Below are 20632 nucleotides of genomic sequence, written 5' to 3' on the forward strand. Positions count from 1 at the left end.
AATTGAATGAAAACCACACATGCATTGAGACCGTGGTATCTATATGATATATTTAAATTCATGTATATATCACAAACATTAGTCAATGTGGTATATGTAATTTATGCAAAAGTTAAATTGAGGAAATTGACAAAGATTCTTATATTTACATGGGTACAATGTATACCGAAATTACTTTTTACTCATTTTGATAAATATTGTTCATTTAATTATCAATTGATCAAGAAACACTTTTGGGTGTATTTTGCTCCTTTGTGTAAACAATAATTTACATAAAACTGTAATTAGTGATATGTGTAAGATGTTTTGTTAAATATTGTCAAATTGATTAATAATAACTTTCACAATAACCGTGCATGGCACGGGATCTAAACTAGTTAAGATAAACTCTAACCCGCATTTATCTTGAAAATATCAATAATAATAATAATAAATAAATAAATAAATAATAATAATAATAAAATAATAATAATAATAATTAATAATAATAATAATAAATTAACAATAGAATTGTGGAATATAATATATACACATATATATATATTTATTATATTTTATTTAGTCTTTTTAAGGAAAATTATTTGTTTGGTAACCTTTAAAAAAATTTATTTATTATTTATTTATTTTGTTTGGTAACATTTTTTTTTTTTTTAAAAAAAAATTACTCAACAAGACAAAAAGCTTTACCCCAAAAAATTATTAACCTTCCTCCTCCACTTGCATATAACCGGGAAATTCCCAAAACAATGAAAATAGTACTAAACAATCTTTACCCAAATATGTCAGGAAATTTTCAAAACTATCATACAAATTCAACCAGGGAATTGAAAAATGAAAATAAATCAAAACCCTATTCCCCAAATATTTCCAAATCTCGCCTTCTTCTCTACAGCTTTGCTATATAAATCAAAACCCCAACCCAGAATTACTGCAATTGTGACCCTGTTCTTGTTTCCCAGCCAGAGAGTTTGTGCTGGGGTTTATGAGGGTGTTACTACTAGTCAACTTGCTGCTGCTGCCGTGACTGCTAATCATCCTGATTGTGCTTCATTCAGTTAATTTTCTGGGCTTTGCTTAATTGTATTGTTTTTCTCGATTTGTTTGTGTTTTGGGTTCGATTGTTTGATTTGGTTTAATGTTGTTGTAGTTGGCGGCAAGTATTGTTTTTCTCGATTAAGGTGTTTGATTTATTTTTCTCGATTTTCGGTTTTTTTTTTTTTGATTTACAACCTGTAACGAAAAAGCTAACCATAAAACACTTACTCAAAAGTAACTGGTCACTTAGAATATGTGAAGAAAAAATAAACAAAAAAAAAAAAAAAAAAAAAAAAAAAAGAAAAACAATTTCCACCCAACAAAATTTGCATTATACAAGTTACAAAATTTCCACCCAAATGATTTCGTTTTTTTTGGAACACTTGATATTGTTGATTTTGGCGGTTGACATTAAGCAAGTTTTATTGATATTCCTCCTAAGTTAAATTATATTTCCCCTTTGTAGCTTATTCACGTTTACAGCGTCGCTGCACTCTTCACCCCCTCCCTCTCTCTCTCCTCCATTGAAGCGTACTCTGAGTTCTCCATTTAAGCTTCTCCTTAGCTTTCTCTCTCCATTGAAGCAGCTTATAAGGTAGGATTTATTTTAATCATCGAACATCAATTTATCAACTTAGGGTTTAATTTCACACTGTCCCTAATTTAATTTTCATTACAGTCAATTTTAATTCTTCTAAGATGGATTATTGAACTAGTAGTTATAATTACTCAAGTTTTGAAAAATTATAACGAATGATTTCGTTGCTAGAATTATGCTATTCATATTATTAAGCAAGAAAAATCCGAGCTTGATTTGATTTTTGAATCAAATTTGGTAGCAATTTGCAAATGTATTGCAGCCTGTTGTTTATAATTCTTTAATATTTGTACGGAACTATGAAAATAAACCTTTTTTTACCGGGCCGAGGGCGGCCATTGATTAGCCAGGACCTCCATTGTGATGGGGTTTTCCTGTTTTAGTAATGTGTTAATATTGGTAATGTGTTAATGTGATGGGGTTTCCCGGGCCGAGGGCGGTCATTGATCAGCAATTGGTAATGTGATACTATTTCAGGTGATATCGTGTTCTATTGATTATCAACATAAAAGCTTATCTGAATTTGAATTTTCAGTTTTCCGGGCTTTTGAGTGAAGAATGGGTAAAGCTTCAAGGGACAAGAGGGTCTGTACATTTCCTTTGGTCTTTTTTTCCCATGGAATATGAATGAATTCAGGTGTTCTTCATTTAATTTTTGTTTTCGTTGATGGTAGTTGTTTTAATCTTGCAGGATATTTACTACAGAAAAGCAAAAGAAGAAGGATGGCGAGCTCGAAGTGCCTTTAAGCTGCTTCAAATTGATGAGGAATTCAATATTTTTGAAGGTACCCTTACTCGATTGTGTACTCCATATAATGTAGCTCTATTAGCGTATCTGCTTTCATTTGGCTGTAAAAAATTTGTTTTGGAATCTGTAGGGGTGAAGAGGGTGGTGGATCTTTGTGCAGCTCCTGGTAGCTGGAGTCAGGTTATATTTTGTTGCTGGACTTCTGTTACTCGTATCTATTTTACTTCACTTTGTCTATGTTAGTAATCTTAAGGTGATGCAAATATAAAATTAATAGTGCAAGGATATCCTAGCTTAGAGTGCATTTGATTTTGTCCTCTCTAACACAAAGTATGAAAAAAACTTATGTGCACATGGCCTAATTTTCTGGCTTCTGGGCTGATATTAATTTAAAATTCCTAACATATCCACTGGCATAGAGCTGAAAGTAATGACGGGCTCCTCTGTATATTATAACTTCAGTTTCATCTCTCTAACTTGCTTATTGCACTTCTAATATTTGGAAACATGTACGTTTTACCTTTGTCACTCTTTAATGTCAAGGCCTACATATTCAAACTATTCAAGTCTGATCAAAATTTGTGTGAATTCTGTGAGAATTACATACTTAAAGTCTTATTGTTTGCATTTTGCTATGTAGGTATTGAGTCGGAAGTTGTATCTCCCAGCAAAGCTATCACCTGATTCTAGGTGTGTTTCCTTATCTAAATTTGGGTTTTCTTTAGGGCACATATATGGTTGTTGTAACTATTAATTATTTGACCGGGGAGCTGGATGGTCTTGTGACCCTTTTTTCTTAAATATTAATCGAGTCTTAGTGTCTCTTACACAAATGGATGAGTTTACATCAAATCCTGTGCATGGCTGCTCTTGAGATTAGCTTCTTCATCTTTGTCAAAGAAAGCAATCATGTAGGCATGTAGCTCATGATATGTGGCTCATTTTGCTGTTCCTTCATGCCTCATGTATCTGTCGGTGAGATTTGGAGTGGAAGGGAATTGCATATTGCTGCAGTCCAATACTAATTGAAAACCTTTTGGCTTAAACATGTCATGATGATCTTCACATGGAAATTACATGCTTTGCATCATAGATGAAACTAGTAATTTGAAATAAAACGCCACAAGTAATGATAAATGTCTTTGTTGATGAAGTTGGTGACTGGGGATTCAGGTTTTCCTTCATTTTTCATGTATCTACATTTTAAAATCTATGCTTTTAAATACTTTTTACTAAAATGTATGGGTAATGCAATTTGGTTTGTCATTAAATATTGTGCATAGGGCTTTAATGTAAAGAGTCCAGGTTGAATTTGAATTTCCACATTCAGGATCTGGATATTTCAAATTCAACCATGAGTTTGATGTACACAATTTTTTATTTATTTATTTTTTTCTATATGTAATATGTAATGGTAATTGTAGTTATCTAGCAGATTGCACACTCTACCAGGGTATTATCTAATATCTACTACTAGCCAGTTTGACCAAGGGGGATTTTTGAACTTAATCACATACTTGTATATAATGTCCTCAATGGCTCAACCCACATGGCTGTACAAATCAATCACTTTCTTTTGAAAAATTTACTTTCCTTTTTGGCCATGATCAACATACCTATTTGTTTGGTGCCATATTTCGTTGATTGATACCCATCGGTAGGATTCCTTCCCAGCTAAGCTCCTAAATTTGATCACACAATTAGATCATGTTTAGACTTGGAGTCTTTGACCACAAGAAGAGTCATGTTTAATTATGCACTTTTGCAAGTCCCTTATGTCAAGTTTAGAGGTCAATTTGAGTGTTGAGCTGTTGACTTTGCTAAGAACCTAAGGCCAAGTTGATCTCATATTTATTATAATATATTCTTTGTGTCCATTCTCTATTGACTCGTGTTATAATTAAGCTAGCTTATAACCCATGGAATGCTTGTAATTGATTGGCTTGACGTTACAAACAATTGATGTACTCCTGACTACCTTGTTTACTCGACTCACCTTCCTTATAGAGTCATCCTTATTCAGATAGACATCTATTTCTTTTCTTGAATGGGCATGGACTTACTAATTTTGTCTAACGAAGTATTATTTTTCTGTCACCTATTGGACCCACTAGACACTAGCTTTAATTCACCTTCCATCCCCCAAAAGAAGTCCCATTTGACCCAAAAATTGTGTTCCTGGATAAATGTGTCTTTTCTCCACTATCTATTTTTATTCACTTTTAATCAACCAAACCCCGTTATCTTCTTTTTTATTCACTTTTAACAAACCAAATCTCATTATCTTGTGTTTCTATGTCCACCTTTAATCAACCAAGCCCCACTATTATTATTATTATTATTATTATTATTTTTTTCTTTTTAATGAACCAAGCCTCTTTTCATTTCTCTTTCACTTTCCTAATAATGTGTGCATAAGGCAATTGAGCTTTTATTTGGGAGTTGTGGGAGTATTTAAAAATCCCACTACCGATAATCTATTTTCATTAATTATAAAAAAAAAACTTTACTACTAATCTCCACACAATAAAATACTAAATCAATTAAATTGCTTAAAACTATTTGCGGGTCAAAACGAGTCAATTAAATAAGGAGAGTAATGTCTTAGCATACATGTCTTTGTAAACCAAATTTTCTGTCATGTACATGCCACAAAGTTGGACCTAAAGCCAATTTTGACTTTTGAGAATGGTGTAGGCCATCCATGCCCAGACTAAAGGTGGCTTTTTTTTTTTTTTTTTTTTGTCCTTTGCCAATTAAGGACCAAATATAGAGTGTACAGAAAATGAATCTCCAAATAATCTTTTGAACTGGTCTGATGTCAGAGTTACCTAAGAGGTTTCTCGTACTCTTACTAAAGATCTTTTCCATCTAGATTAAAGCCTCGTACATGTAACAGCTTGAGAAAGGTGGATGCTTACTTCAGTTGTAAAAATATTGCAATGTGTGATTTATTCAATTTCTTGGACTCCAGATTATAATGACACTCATATTTTCAATAATTGTTCTACAGGGAATCCAACCCTCCTCTTATAGTGGCTGTTGATTTGCAACCAATGGCTCCTATAGAAGGAGTGATTCAAGTGCAAGGTGACATAACGAATGCTAGAACTGCTGAAGTGGTAAGGTTATTTTGCTCTTGGGGTTATGGTCTTTTTACACATGATGTTAAAAGTGAAGTAAGAATTGCAGTCCTTTGATTTTATATCTTTTATCAATGTGCGTTATCTGGCTATCTTGTGAAAGATCATGTTTATGAAGCCAGTCTCTAATTTCTTCAGTCAGGTTATGTATGTTTTAATGTTGTGTTGCCCATGAAGTTTTGAGCTTGAAGATTATCATAATATATGGGGTGTGGCTACTCTAGAAGCTGACGAGTGCTGATGGGAATGTATTGCATTCATTTCTCTAGAAGTTGCACTTTTAACAAGTATAATCATCAGTTATATATCTGGTTATGTGCTGAATTGTGACTGGAAAATTTCCATGCATGCTTCTCATTCCTTTGCATTGATAAATAATTGATCTTGGTCTTGGTAGTCAAGCTTGCATATGTTATATGATAATGATAGCTATTTGGTTTCAAAAGGAAGCCACCCTCTGAATGGCTGTACATTGAGGAAAAGTTCAGGAGTCAATGGCCTGATTATAGGTTTAGAGTTGCTGGCTTGATATGTATTTAGCTTCTTTTTTCCTTGTTTTGGTAGTAATTACCAATCACTGCTGTGCAATGGCACCAAAATAGCCATTGATCAACCAGTTTCTCCTTCATGCATCCTTTCAACGATTGTTTAAGATATTATGGGTATCAATAAAAGTTTTCTGTCAATACATTGTTTGAATTGTTGGTTGGTCATCTTTCAGCTAACCAATCATCTATTATATGCCAGGTCATTCGACATTTTGATGGGTGTAAGGCTGACTTGGTTGTTTGTGATGGTGCACCCGATGGTTAGCTTATTTCACTACTCATTTGCTATTTAAGCTATACAAATTGATTTTAATAGCCTAGTTTAATATCATATTCTGTATAAAAATAAAATGATTTTGTAATTACTGTTACTGGATTTTTGATGTTGATGTATGTAGTCTTTGTGATGCACAGTTACTGGACTTCATGACATGGATGAGTTTGTTCAATCTCAGCTCATACTGGCGGTAAGTAGTTTTCTTACCAACAGCTGCTGCATTGTCAAAGATAATTAGTTAGTGACTTGCTGGTGTCGATGACTAGATGTGAATTCTTCAGCCAGCTTTATGTTGATTAGACTGCTTATTCACCAATATTCATATATTCACTGTGTAGTGTGTACTAAGAATGGTTGTGGATCTTGTGATTGCACAGGATTGCTTTGTATGTTCATATATTTTTTTCTTTTAAATTTAAAGACGGAAAAAAGGTCAAGCTTCTTAGCAAGCCTGTTGATTCTAAACTGCGTTGTTCTCTAATTAAGGTCATGACTGATTTAAGTGTTCTAAATACAGCATTGATTAACCTCAAATTTTGCTGACTTATAGAATACTCTGCATGTAAATCACAGAATCACGAGAAATTTCCTGAAGTCTGTCTATATCTAAGGAGCCTTAGCATTTCTCCTTCAAGTTTTATTTTAAAAAATATGATAAAATAGTATTTATGCTATATGCATTTAGCTTTATGTTAATTATCAGAGAACTGATCAACGCAATTATAATTATCTTTTTTTCATACTGACCTTGTTTCAAATTAATCTGATAACAAATAGATCAATAGCCCAGAGGACGTTGTTCTGCTTACATGTAGGTTCTTGTTGTTCTCTTCATAGCATGGCTATCCTTTTCAAACTGGGCCCGTGGAGAAGCATTTGTATTAGCACAGTATCTTCTATTCTATTATTACTCCACAGGGAATGTTGCTTAAGCACCTTAGGGTCTCATGAATCTCATCTATATGTTTAATCATTAATATAGCTTTTCAAAGAAAAATGAAAAGTCTGCTTAAATGTTATGTCAATTGTTTGTCAGCTTTGAGCTTACTAAGAAAAGCTGAAGCTTCAGAAAGTTTTATAGATAAATATTATTTCTCTTGGGGATATATGGGTGGAAATGGGGCATGTGTTATGGATTTGCATCCTTTTGGTGTATTTTGTTTGTGTTAGTTCTTTTGGATGTGGGAATTGACTATCATTGATACTTTGCTTTTAGGGTTTGACAATTGTCACTCACATATTGAGGAAGGGAGGGAAATTTATTGCAAAGATATTCCGTGGCAAAGACACGAGTCTCCTATATTGCCAGGTGAGAACTTAAAAGAAATTATTTTAAGTGTTTATTAAAGTGTCTGGGGTTTTGAAGCATGTCTTTTAAGTTTCAAATTAGCTATCATTGTACTTCAGATGCCAGAGGATTTTTTGTACCATTACTATGGTTGCTTATGCATATATGTTGATACTTAGAATCGGCTAAATCTTGGTGACTTCATGTCTAACATATACTTCCTTCGTTCTTTTTTACTTGACTTGTTTCATTTATCACGCTTGCCCATGCAAAACTTTAATGATCAATAACATTAAATCTTCATTAGTAAAAATTATAAAAGTTATATGTTATGATATTACTTAGTGAGACAAATATAACAAGATCTCACATAAATATGTTTTTCCTTACATATAACTCACAAAAGACGGTCAAAGGAGTGGTGAATAGTGTAAAAGTTAAAGCGGGTCAAGTAAAAAAGAACGGAGGAAGTATGTTATTTCTGTCTTCTGAGTTTTAATAAAGAGGGATTGTCAAAGTCCAGTGGTTGATCAACTGTTACTGGTTATAGCTTACCCAATTAATCTGAGCCTCTAAAGCGTATAGAATCCAATCAATCCATCATTAGCCAGGCTTTACTGCTTTTGACTTCTAACCTCCATGAGTACTTTAGGAGACTAGAGCCCACTTTGAGCTTTTGACTCAGTTTTTACAATTGCCTTACTTTGTAATTTTCACATAATCTCTCATGCTATCTGTCCTTAAAACCATTATTTGAACCACAACCCTTCATTGGATCACATAGTTTGCGACAGAGATTAATTGCTTTTTTGATAGGGTAATAGGATGGAATGGGGTGGGATGAGAGAATATCTCAGTGATACTATCTTGTTTTTGTGACATAACGTAGTTTTATATTATTCTCGTTTTCATATGCTGCAGTATTGTCCACAAGATTCTGTTGATAGATTCGTCACTTTTATTCTTAACTTTCTCTATCATTTTATGGAGTAATTGTTAGATAGTTTCTTTGGGATCTCCGATCCTAATAATTGTGCCTTTGCATAACTTTATATAGAAATGCAATAATCTAAAATGTAGTATCTGTTCCTACATGTTCTATATGCTTTCTCCATAGGTTCGTTCCTTAATGTTCTTTACAGTGCTACTGTATTCTGTTTTTGGCAAAGAGTTTTACCATCATACCTTCAATTAGTCGACCACTGAATTTGTTCCTTAAGTTCGTTCCTTAATGTTCTTTACAGTACAATAGTTCAACAACGATTGTGGCATAATATGCTCGCCTAATGCTTTTAGTGAGAATTATGGTCTGACCTCTGAATTTTCCTTTCCTTTTGTTTCTGTGCTGCAGCTGAAACTTTTTTTCCCAAAAGTGACATTTGCAAAACCAAAAAGCAGCCGTAATTCAAGTATTGGTAAGGAAATTTATCTGATTCATTTTTAGTTTATTTTATCATTCATGTCATTGGAGATTTTCTTGCCTCTTTGGTATTGCATATAATCTTATATATACTAAGGCCTTAAGCATTTGACTATCATACCCATCCTTGTAATCAAGGATTAATTCAATTTTGTTGAAAAATTTAGACGTGATTACCTGTTTTGCTGACATCATTTTAACCAATCCATTAAACCAGCATTGAAAATACTACTGTGTTTCCAGCTTCTTCACTTGTCATATACATGAATGTTTGTAATAGTAAGTGGTGGGCATAGGAACAGTTTAGATGTTGGACTTTTCTGGATGTTATTAACATTAACAGATGATGGTGTCTATAGTTTATATTTGTATTTTGTAATTAAATAAAAGGGTTATGTTTTATCAGGATATATATTCTGGCAATTTCAAACATTTACCTAGATTTGATGCTTTGTTCCCTTTTGTATTAATTATAATACTTCCTTTGTTCTTTTTTAATTGTTACATTGGAGTTATCACGCTTGCCAATGCACATCATTAATATCTTTAATTATACTTTAGCAAAAAATATAAGAAGTTAATATTGTAAAAGTATATATCGAGACGAATCTAACAAGACCTCACTTGACTACGTTTTTTGTAACGTATAAATCACAAAAGACAGTCAAAAGAGTGTGTGCATAGTATAAATTTTCTAAAGTTGCGATTAAAAAAGAATGAAGTAGTATTGCAGGACATGATCTTGATTTTTTCTGCCCAAAAATACCTTAGATATTCTGGTGCTTAAGATATCAAAGAACTAACTATCCAGAAATAATTGTTTTGCAGAGGCATTTGCAGTTTGCGAGGATTACTCTCCTCCAGAAGGTTTTAGTGAGAAGGATTTATATCGTCTTCTGAAGGAGGTTGGCAGTCCCTCAGGAGCGGATAATCTAGGTAAGCATTTCTTGTATCACCTGATCTTTGTGAGCACATATATGCTTAGATAAAGTTACTCTTCGATATTAATAACCATATCACCAACTGATGCTATTGGAACTGATATGTCCAAGGTATGTTGAAGAATGGTGGGATATGCCTTTTGTATGTACCTTCTCTGCTCATCGTCTATCTAACATATAGAATTTTACTCTATTCAAACACTTATTTGATCGTCTTTTGTTTTTTATATGCTAGGAAGATAGTCATGAGGGATTTTATTAAATTAGTCTCGATATCTACTTTTTATTAAAAAATAATATAGATTATCATATGGTATTATATATGCATTGACAAGCGTGAAACTCCGAGCGTTGCAGTTAAAAAAGGATAGAGGAAGTATATGTTTTAGGATTTATCACATTCATTGGTTCATTTACATTTTCATCAAATTGCACGGAATCCTATTTGTAACTCAGGTTATCCACTAATCACTATACAGTTGTACAATAGTTGAATATTATAAGCAAATTAAACAATTTGGCAAATTTAGTACTTAAAGTATCTTTACTCTGTCCAAGCAGGCAACCATGCATATTAGTCAACTAATAGTGAAGGACCAATTCACATCATTATTAGCTAACAATAATTGTACAAGCATAGTATTCTGTTGCCCCTTTATGAGCTTTTAATTGATAGATGAACTCGCACCTGTTTGCTTCATATCTTACTGCTATAAACTGCTGCAGTGGGTGATTTAACATGCCCAACAAAGGGTAATACTTTTCTCTATTGGCTTTTGGAGATCTTAGTAGATAGCCTGAGCCCGCTTAGTTAGGCCCTGTCACATCCCAAACCAAATCTTTCTTGGACAGATCCAGCTAACAAGTGGGTTGTTTTTTCAAAACAGCACCGATTCTGTGGCCCAACCGAGATTTGAAGTGCATTTTCAATCTTGTGCCCTCCCTTTGGCCATCTCTATTCCTGGGTATGACTTGAATCAATTATATCTACTTCTAAACCATAATTATTCTGTCTTTGAGATGAACTTACAAGCAGACATAAGAGAAACTTGCCTTGATTGCTGATAGTGGCTAACCGCGACCATCACTCTCTTTTCGAAACCTTAATCCATTAGTCTAATTCTCTTCATTCAAAGCTGTTAAATTCTCTGAAATCTTCATCATGACCTACTTATATGTACATGGTTAGATTCCTGACATTATCTGTCAATTTCGGCTATTCTGATTAGTCATTACCATGTTTGTATACCCCCTTTCAGTGCCATAACATAACACCCCTTCAGAAATATTATTGCCATCCCTTAGCTGTGTATCCTTGACATGGCAAAGTCAAGTCTGCTACTTGATATAGACAAGATAACTAATAGTTTTGATGTATTAGAATATTTGTTGGTCCACCAGTGGTTGGAGTGTACAAAAGGTGATTTAATTACAAGGTGCCCACACTCCGTACCTATCTTGCCTCCAACAAGAGCTCCTTTATCCAATAATAGTCCTTTAGAAACATAGTAGACCCATTTTCTATCCCTGTTTAATAATGAAGATGAGAAAAACAATCTACTTTTGGCATTCTTATCCATTTTTCTGATAGTAAGATATTGCCATATCCTGTTATCCATACAGTACTACACATCTTGACCGTGACATGCAGATGTATAAACCTTGTAATCATGATACAAAAGTAAAAACAGGAATTTTGGAGACATGCTTTGTGTAAAATTCATCTCATGGACATCTTTCTTATCTTCAATTTATTTGCAGACTCATCATCAATCTTACAAGGGTTTTTTATGTTTAACTCGTGTGTAACTTGTGTGTATTATTAGGGTCTTTCCGATATCACTGCTGGTATTCGGTTTTGAAAATTGTCAAGAAAAGACACTACTAGCCATTCTAGGTGCCAAATAATTAATTATACTCCTGTATAATTTTTGTATTTAAAATATATATGAACTAGCTTATGCTTACGAGCATGTGATTGGGCAATTCACGGTTTTTTTTTTTTTTTTTTTTTTTTTTTTTTTTTTTTTTTTTTTTTTTTACATGGTAAGCTGCTTGTCTCTAACTATAGCCAAGTGCACAACTAGTTTATTACCCACTACTTGTTTCCCTGCCCTTATCTTTATCCTGTGATCATAAGATTGGGAGCGCATAGGGGCAATCTACAAATCTACAAGCATTCCCTGCTTTCCTTTTTTAGTGAAACGATTGTGTATCTTTTATGTCTTGTTACAACAGATTGCAGCAGTGCTTGGTTAGAAGGGCCAAACAAGGTATATATCCCATTTTTGGCTTGCGGAGATCTAAGCGGATACGACTCGGATAGGTCATACCCATTACCTCAAGTTGCTGAAGGGACTTACAAGAGTTTAGATCCTGTACAGCCTCCAATTGCCCCACCTTATAAAAGGGCTCTAGAGCTCAAGAAAGCTGCAAATCAAGGAATTCGCGAACTTGGAAACCTATCCATTGATTCTTCTTAAAAATGCACTAATACGTTTGCATTTTGATTGAGGATCAATATCTTAGGTAGATGTTTAGTTAATTGGCTCCTTGATCACATTGCTATAGAACTATTTGTCGATCATTATTTTGTGCACTTAAAAGCATAATGTGCATTATCTTTCCGATTAATGTTATTTTTATTCATACTTGCATTTACACTTTCAAGTTCTTGTATTTATATAATTTTTTGATTTTGAAATGTTTATTCTTATAGGAATAGACTCCATTTATATTTCAATAAATCCATCATTATAACAATATAAATATGACGTAGACTTCCCCATCTCAACCTCACCGGTGGGAAGTGTCGTTGGAGAGTGAAGATGTAAAGACTATAAATGATGAAATACTTATCAAGTATAAAGTCTTGTGCTTGTACATTATATGGTGTAACATTCCCTTCATATCTAAAAACTCTTTAAGAATATCAAAATCATTTAATAGAATTATTAATACATACTTAGAAATACTATTAATGGTTAAAAATTTGCATCGATAATCATGTTCGAAAGAAGAATAACATTTAGAGCTGGAAAGAGTACACAATAATACAATATACCCTACCTCAACTTCTAACTTCAAGGAATAAGATTAAAGACAATAAAAAACAAATTGCCTTTCTCAACTGTTTACCATTAAATTTGTTTAAAGACAATAATACACAAAATCCCTTTCCTCCTCAACTGTTAACCACTAATTACATCAAAACACATTAATCAAAGGCGGTGCATTGAGCCCAGTAGTAGGCCCAACATAAGTAATTTAAAGTCATCCTTTTAACCATGTTTCCCATATGGTGCACCATATAACTATGTTTTGTTGAAGTATTAAGTTTTCATAATATTCCAATTGTACACTAATACTAGAAGAAATTTATGATTATTTGAAAGCATTGTATAAGATTCACAATGTTTGTTAGAGCATCATCAATGCTAGGCAAGTTCGAATATAAGAATCACAATTTTTTTACTAGACAAGCTTAAAGTTTCACCCCTCTCATGCTTTGCTGCCTCACTTTTCACTAAAATTACTATCTATTGTTCCTCGTGTCTTTTTTGTTTCCCATGGTGATAAGCTTGCCCAAACCGTCATTGTTTGCCATTGCCTTTGCCCACGTATCACTTTCACTTTTTTCTTCTTTTTTTTTTTTCTTTTGTTTTTTTTTTTTTGAAAGAAACTTTCACTTTATTATTGAACTTCAAAACTTTTTTTCACAACCTCAACACTTTGCAATTTTACACTATTTACATACTCCTTTTAGCCATATTTTGTGACTTTTAGATATTTTATAAAGAAAGGAAGTTATACTCATGTGTAATTTTTAAAAATTCATTTCAATATATAATTTCAATTTATTTTGTAGATTTATAATTATATAAATGATAGAAAATAAATTAATCATGGGATTCCAACCATCAACTAAGAATTTTGGTTAACTTGATCCTTTGCCATAGTATACAGAGTTAGCAAAACTTTGCCAATATATTTCACTATTAAAGAATTAATAGAGTTAAAAAAATAAAAAAATAAAAAAAAAAATAGAAAAGAAAAATGAGAGAGTAATAATTAGGGACATGTCACGACTGTATTGCAACATTTACAATCTATCTATCAATAACTATATATTAAAAGACACACCATCAATGACACGTGTCAATTTCTGGTGTGTTCTTAGTATATTTTTTTTAATAATTAATTACTAAATTTTATTTAAGGAAGTTATTTTAAAAAAAAAGTTTGTTTTTGTCAACTATATAAATGAGTAATAACATTTACCATTTTTTTTGTTGATACTCAATTAATTACGGAATAATAAGGAAATATATAATCTTTTTGAAGAAGATGTATTTTTGGTGAAATATTTTTTAAGAATATGATCTTGATCAAATATTTCATGTTACTTCAATTTTGTTCAAGATATTAAACAGTTTTTATATATTATGCTATAGATAAATTAATTTGTCAAAAGTAATTAAAATAACGCACTGTGCATGGCACGGGACCTAATCTAGTTACATATTACTAAAGTCGAAACAAGTAGGGACACTTGGCAGCAATATATTAAATTTTTTTCCCTCCAATAATACTTGCTTAAAAAATAATCTTCTCCAACAATACTTCCTTAAAAAAGGATTGTATTTAAACTATTACATATTCCTAACATGATAAAATATAAATTAAACTTTCTAAAATATTAAATTGTTCATTATATTTTTATATGTGGTTATTTATCAATGTACTTCATACTACTTACGCTTTAATAATTGGTGTGTCGAGTCCTTAAAAAACACTTTTTATAATTTATCGTCAATAACATTATTGTACAGCCGTGTATTTATTGCACGGGGTTTAACCTAGTTTATAAAACATTCAAATGTCATCTTTTTCTTAAGAAATAAAATACTGGAATTTTAGATAATCACTTTGATTAAATCAAGACAGTATAAAAAGGATCTTGTTAATGAGTGCCCCGGAACATTACATAATTAATTAATATGTTACCTAAAATAATACTTCATATTAAGTTTGGAATGCATATCAAATTCATACGTCGATCATGTAATCAATGCTTATCTTACTTTGATATTTTCATTTTAAATCCTCTTATTTAACGCCCCAAAAACTCTTATTAACTTTTGCTTATAAAAAAGGAGGCATTAAAATACTCTTTGAGACACACTCATATTCAGTATGAAGAGACATAATTACAAACTTCCTTAAATAACTGATGATGGGTAACCACTGCACATGGCTGGAAGTGGAAGTAGACCGAGAATTACACTTGGATTTACTCACTTCCAAGAATTACACTTGGATTTACTTTTTTTTTTTTTTTTTTTTTTTTTAAGATGGATCACGGAAACTCTCTTTAGGGTCAATGTTTTCGTTTCCGAAACTCTAAATATTTCTCCGAAACTTTAATTAATATTATCGCTTAGAGATATGGATTTAAAATTGAAAAACCATTTTTCCACATAAAAATCTGATCTTTTCCAACACTTAATCTCCTAAATATAGCCTAATTTATTGTATTTTTTTGCTTTCTTTCTTTATTTTTCTCTTTTCATTAAGAAAATATGTCAATCATATTGCCTTTTGAAGGTGATATTTCATACAAGTATTATTTTTTCGTGTCTACGTTTCCCATAATTTTAAATTTTCCGTTTCTCCAATTCTCCATTTTCATGTTGCCGTTTCTGTTTTTCATTTTCATGCAACCTAGATGGATTCACTATATTTTAGATATGTAAAGTTGAAATGAAAATCAAATCCTCAAGTCAAGGCTGACATTTATTTATCACTAAAAGATGCTCTTGCTAATTTTTTATTCTAATGGCATTAATCTCAAGAGAATCCCTATTATTATATTATATCTCGCCGTAAATACTTTTCATCTCATATTATCCTATGCTCCTCAATACGTGCATAAATTTCTCATTGATTTTAACCTTTTCTTTTTGTTTGTTTTTCCTTTATTTTGTATACATATCACGCTATATTGACATGGTTATTATACACTCGGATAAATATTGAAAAGTTTTATTCGGCTACCTTCAACATTTAAAAATACTATATTGCCAAATTTTTCCTCCTATGGTTTTATTTAGCTAGTTTGGTGGCTAACCGAGCATTATTAAACTAACTTACCCCTAGTTATTCACTAATCTAGCTGATTTTGGCACATAAACCAAGATATCTATGGGTCTTTTCAAATTTTAACCTCAAAATTAAATCTATAAGAGCTAAAATGACCCTGAAACCTTAAATGAACAATTTTATCAGCTTAAAAATTGAGACACGTAAAACGAGGCATTTATTACACGTAAAGTGAGGTGTTTTAGCAAGGGTTTTTTTTTTAAAAAAAAAGTTTAACTCCCTTAAGAATTAAAACAATCCTCAAAACCTTAGTTGAATGATAACACTACTTTCCGTTATAATTAATGGCTCAATTTACGTGCCGAGAAATTTGATTGGTTTTGGCGGGTAATTTTAGCTCTTATGAGTCAAATTAAGGTCATAATTGAGGAAAATGTCTCAAATCGCATGCCAAAATCAGCCAAATTACGGATTAAGCAAGGGTAGGTTTGAGTGTTTAGATGGGTAATAATCATCTAAATAAGGCTAATATGTTAATTATTAAAAACTTGGACAACACTAAAGAAATAAAAATTTTCCTACCACTATATGGAATATTTAAAAGTTGGAGGTCACCATAAAAAATTTTCCATAAATACTTCTACTAACTCATATATAAGTATTTTTTATAAGAAGTAGTATACTCTCCGTTCTAAAGAGTTTTTTTTTTTCCATTTTGTCTGTACACATTTGTCGATAATTTTTCAGCCATGAAACAATTTAATGGCAATACATTGGATTGTTGATAAACCTTGTATTTCAAAAAAGATTGAAAAACCTTATATGTGAAAGGAGATAAAAATAAAAAATAAAAACTTTATCTTTCGAAAGAAATTGAAAAGTCTGTCTTTCGAGAAAAAAATATTATAAACCTAAAAACGGAACAGAATGCAAAAAATAATCTAAAGAAATAAAAATTAAGCCTTTCTTCCAGTAAAAATTTGATGAAAGCCCCTTTAAAACTCAAGAATGAAGGCTATGGTTTAGGAGAGAGGAGAGATTACATATTATACAAGTAGTATTATTTAATGTCTTTTTTATTTTTTAAACAGTAAAAAAACTGTATTACACACTTTTTATTTTTTAAAAAAAAACAAGTTTAAAATTTGTATTACACACTCCTTCCACTATTCTTAATATATACTTCCTCCGTTATTTTTTACTTGACCCACTTTGACTTTTACACTATTCACCACTTCACTTTTGTCCGTCTTTTGTGAATAATATGTTAGGAAAAACATATTCATGTAGGATCTTTTTAAATTCATCTGAATAAGTTCTATTATAATATATAACTTTTATAGTTTTTACTTATGGCGAATTAAAGTTATTGATTATTAAAGTTTTGCATTGGCAAGCGGGAAAAATAAACCAGGTCAAGTAAAAAAGAACGGAAGACGAAGTTTTTTTTTTTTTTTTTTTTTTTGTTTAAAAATTTATAAAAATGAAATACGAACACTATACGGACACAAGGGGTATTTCCTATTTTAATTAAGATTATGACACGTAGTCTATCCATTCAAATAATAGCCCTATAATTTTTCAATCATTCACACAAATGTTCCCTAAGATATGGGCCAATTTTCTTATATCTAGGAGTACTAAGACTAGGTAAATTATGCTAAGAATTTTTAATTTTTTTTTTTCCGTTTATTTTGTGATGTTATAGTGCGTGGGGTTTTTATTGTTTGTTTTCTAGTGTTCCTGTTCTTGAACCCTACTCTATCTAAATAAGTAGTAAAAGATTATTCTTAAGACCCTACCATGTGCTCTTTAAATGATTAAGGATTTTTTTTTAGTAAACGTGTCACAAGTACTACTGTCGTTATCATGGCTACGGTTATGTTTAGTTCACCTTGTTTAACTACCTTATCACAGAGAGTATTACTTAAGATTAAATCGGAAAAATAATTAGTTTAAATTATGCTCTATGTTAAATATTTTTAATTTCGTAATATATAAAAAGTTTAAGAATTTTACAAATTAGTAAAATACACATTAATATAGATCTAAGAAGATCTCACAAAAAATAAGTTTATTAAATCAAACAAAAATTTAAAAAAAAAAAGGCTCAAATCATATTAGATTAGTAAAATAAGATGAACTAAACATAATCTATCTTTGTATGTATGTTTAGTTCATCTTATTTTATAATCTATGTATCAAAAAATGAAATAAAATGAATGAACTATCAAAAAAAAGAAATAAGATGAACTAAACTTTAGTTACTAAAGTACGGAGTACTAAACATATATACATACATAGAGAAATTTAGGGAGTTTGATTCGGATTATGACTGATCGTTATTAAAGTTGATAGATGGGAAGTACATAAATTTGCAAAGTAGGAGTAATCGTTGAAAAAGGTTTGGGAAAGGAAAATATCAATGCCTAATATTTGTAATATTCTAGTATTTGGTGCATTAGGTTGCTACATGAAATATCTTTGTTTTCCTTATTACTATGTTAGCCATTGTATAAGACATTTTATAGGGTTTTGCTTATTTATGTACCACAAAGATTATTTGATGTTCATATAACCACAAAATAGACTTGAAATTATCTTTTCAAAAATGAACTAGCCCCTATATCTCAACATGAGATACATTGATGTAACTCAAGTGGCATATTTGTAAATAAGAGGAATTATATGAATTTTTTAATGTTTTTTTTTTGTACTATCTTTATTTCATGCTTTCTTCTTCTTCCTGCCCCACCTTTTTTCATCCTCATCTTCTTCATGCTTCCTCCTCATCCTCCATAGAAGTGGGTCGTGAACAACCACTGTCACCACTATATTATCCTAACTGTAAAGGGAGAAATGAAGGGTAAGGTTAACCCTTACGGGGAAGGTTTGGGTCGTCCTCCATTAAAGCTCCTTGAAGCTCTTCCATTTCTCCATTAAAGTTCTTCCATTTTTGGTTGAATTCTTCAATGCTCCATTGAAGCCTTCTGTTATAGCTTGAAAATACAGAATTTTTTTGACAAAATTACAAAATTAACCCAAATTATACACTAGAAATGATGAAGTTGCCCCTTTGAGATACTTGTATTTCTCTTAAAAAATTTGGTATAAATGGGGTAAAACTGTAAGAGAGAAAACGATTTAACATTTAATCATTTTACGACCAAGGGCATAAAAAGAAAAAGAAATACGAAGTAATTGATATAGATGGATGAAAAATGGAAAATTACCTTTGTATCTCTCAATACATAAATCTTGTTTAAGAAATAATTTCACTTTATTAAACTTTTTACTCCGTACCGGTGTGGATGTTGTAAGAGCAACTCCAATGGCAAACTAATTGTCAAATTAGCTTGCCATACCACATAAGCTTTTAAACTAATTGTCATTTTAGCTCCAATGGTTAGCTAATAGCTTACTATTTAAATGGACCACACCTCCTTAATTTACGTTGATAAATTTCATTTTATTTATTCTAATTTGTTTTGCATTTCCCAAGTTTTTTTCTAAGCAAATTGCATTATCTAGCACCAATGGTTAAGCTAGTAGTTAGGGATTATTTAATATTGCAAGCAAGTCCCTAGCTACAACCATTGGAGTTGCTCTAAACCTCTTTACCCTAACCCGAAAGAAAAAAAAATCCTCTTCCTTTTTGTCATTAAATAGGTATTAAAATAAAGTTTCCCATTATTAACTTTTTATCCCGTATTGTGTGTGTCTGGTCACATCGTAACCACTTATAAAAGAACAAATTAACCCCTATAACACTAACCAAGTAACCCCTGTAATACTGACTGAGTAACTCATATAACACTGACCGAGTAACTCCTATAACACTAACCGAGTAGCCCTATAACACTGACGAAGTAACCCCTTTAACACTAATCGAGTAACCCTATAACACTGACGAAATAACCCCTTAACCTACACTGACCAAGTAATCCCTAATACACTAACGAAGTAACCTCTATGATGGCTAGCCACACGATGTGGCCAGCTACATATAAGAATTTTTGTTTGCTTTTTATTATTTTGTTTTACTAATATTTAATCACACATATATAAGGTTGAACTAATACATTGATATATCAAGTTAGACCGTGTCAATTATTATTGGACAAAGAAAGTAATAAACGTAATTGGTTAAAATATAACAAAAATATTATTATATGTGGCCAACCACACAACCACAGTATTAGTTGATAGTGTAGCTACTTCTTTTTTTCTTTTCTAGTATGTCCCTCCCGGTTCACCGGAGCTTAGCTTCGACTACCTTCGGATTCGAAAACCTGAGAGTGAGCGATAGCTCAAGTGGTTAAAGTTTCCCTCACGATTCCAGTTTTTTGCATTCGGTGAGGCTCGAACTCGAGACCTCCCTTAAGCGACATGCATCGATTAAGTTGCTTACCACTTGAGCCAACTTTTATTGGTTTATGGTGTGGCTACTTCACATATAAGCAACTACTAGGGAAATGAAGATTATGACGATGATCAAATGAGGTTACTCTTTACGGAGTGAGGGGTTATCA

The 20632-nt window shown here is 31.7% G+C and overlaps 1 protein-coding gene across 4 annotated transcripts; it reads left to right on the forward strand.

Moving 5' to 3' along the window:
- The first annotated feature begins 688 nt into the window (after positions 1–688).
- Positions 689–12668, forward strand: LOC110717379 (putative tRNA (cytidine(32)/guanosine(34)-2'-O)-methyltransferase). 4 transcript variants are annotated; one of them, XM_021896059.1, is made up of 14 exons: positions 690–1054; positions 1148–1178; positions 1502–1630; positions 2169–2218; positions 2325–2418; positions 2512–2561; positions 3022–3071; positions 5395–5503; positions 6272–6332; positions 6487–6539; positions 7566–7658; positions 8989–9052; positions 9886–9993; positions 12237–12668. In XM_021896059.1, the coding sequence occupies exons 4-14, from the start codon at positions 2192–2194 to the stop codon at positions 12479–12481; spliced, it is 954 nt and encodes a 317-aa protein (XP_021751751.1). In that variant the 5' UTR covers positions 690–1054; positions 1148–1178; positions 1502–1630; positions 2169–2191; the 3' UTR covers positions 12482–12668. The 4 variants fall into 4 exon arrangements, with proteins under 4 accessions (XP_021751752.1, XP_021751753.1, XP_021751751.1 ...); XM_021896060.1 differs by lacking the exon at positions 1148–1178 and having other exon boundaries at positions 689–1054; positions 2111–2218; XM_021896058.1 differs by lacking the exon at positions 1148–1178.
- The last annotated feature ends 7964 nt before the right edge of the window (positions 12669–20632 follow it).

Source organism: Chenopodium quinoa, unplaced genomic scaffold (genome assembly GCF_001683475.1).
Source record: "Chenopodium quinoa cultivar QQ74 unplaced genomic scaffold, ASM168347v1, whole genome shotgun sequence".
Lineage (NCBI taxonomy): Eukaryota > Viridiplantae > Streptophyta > Magnoliopsida > Caryophyllales > Amaranthaceae > Chenopodium > Chenopodium quinoa.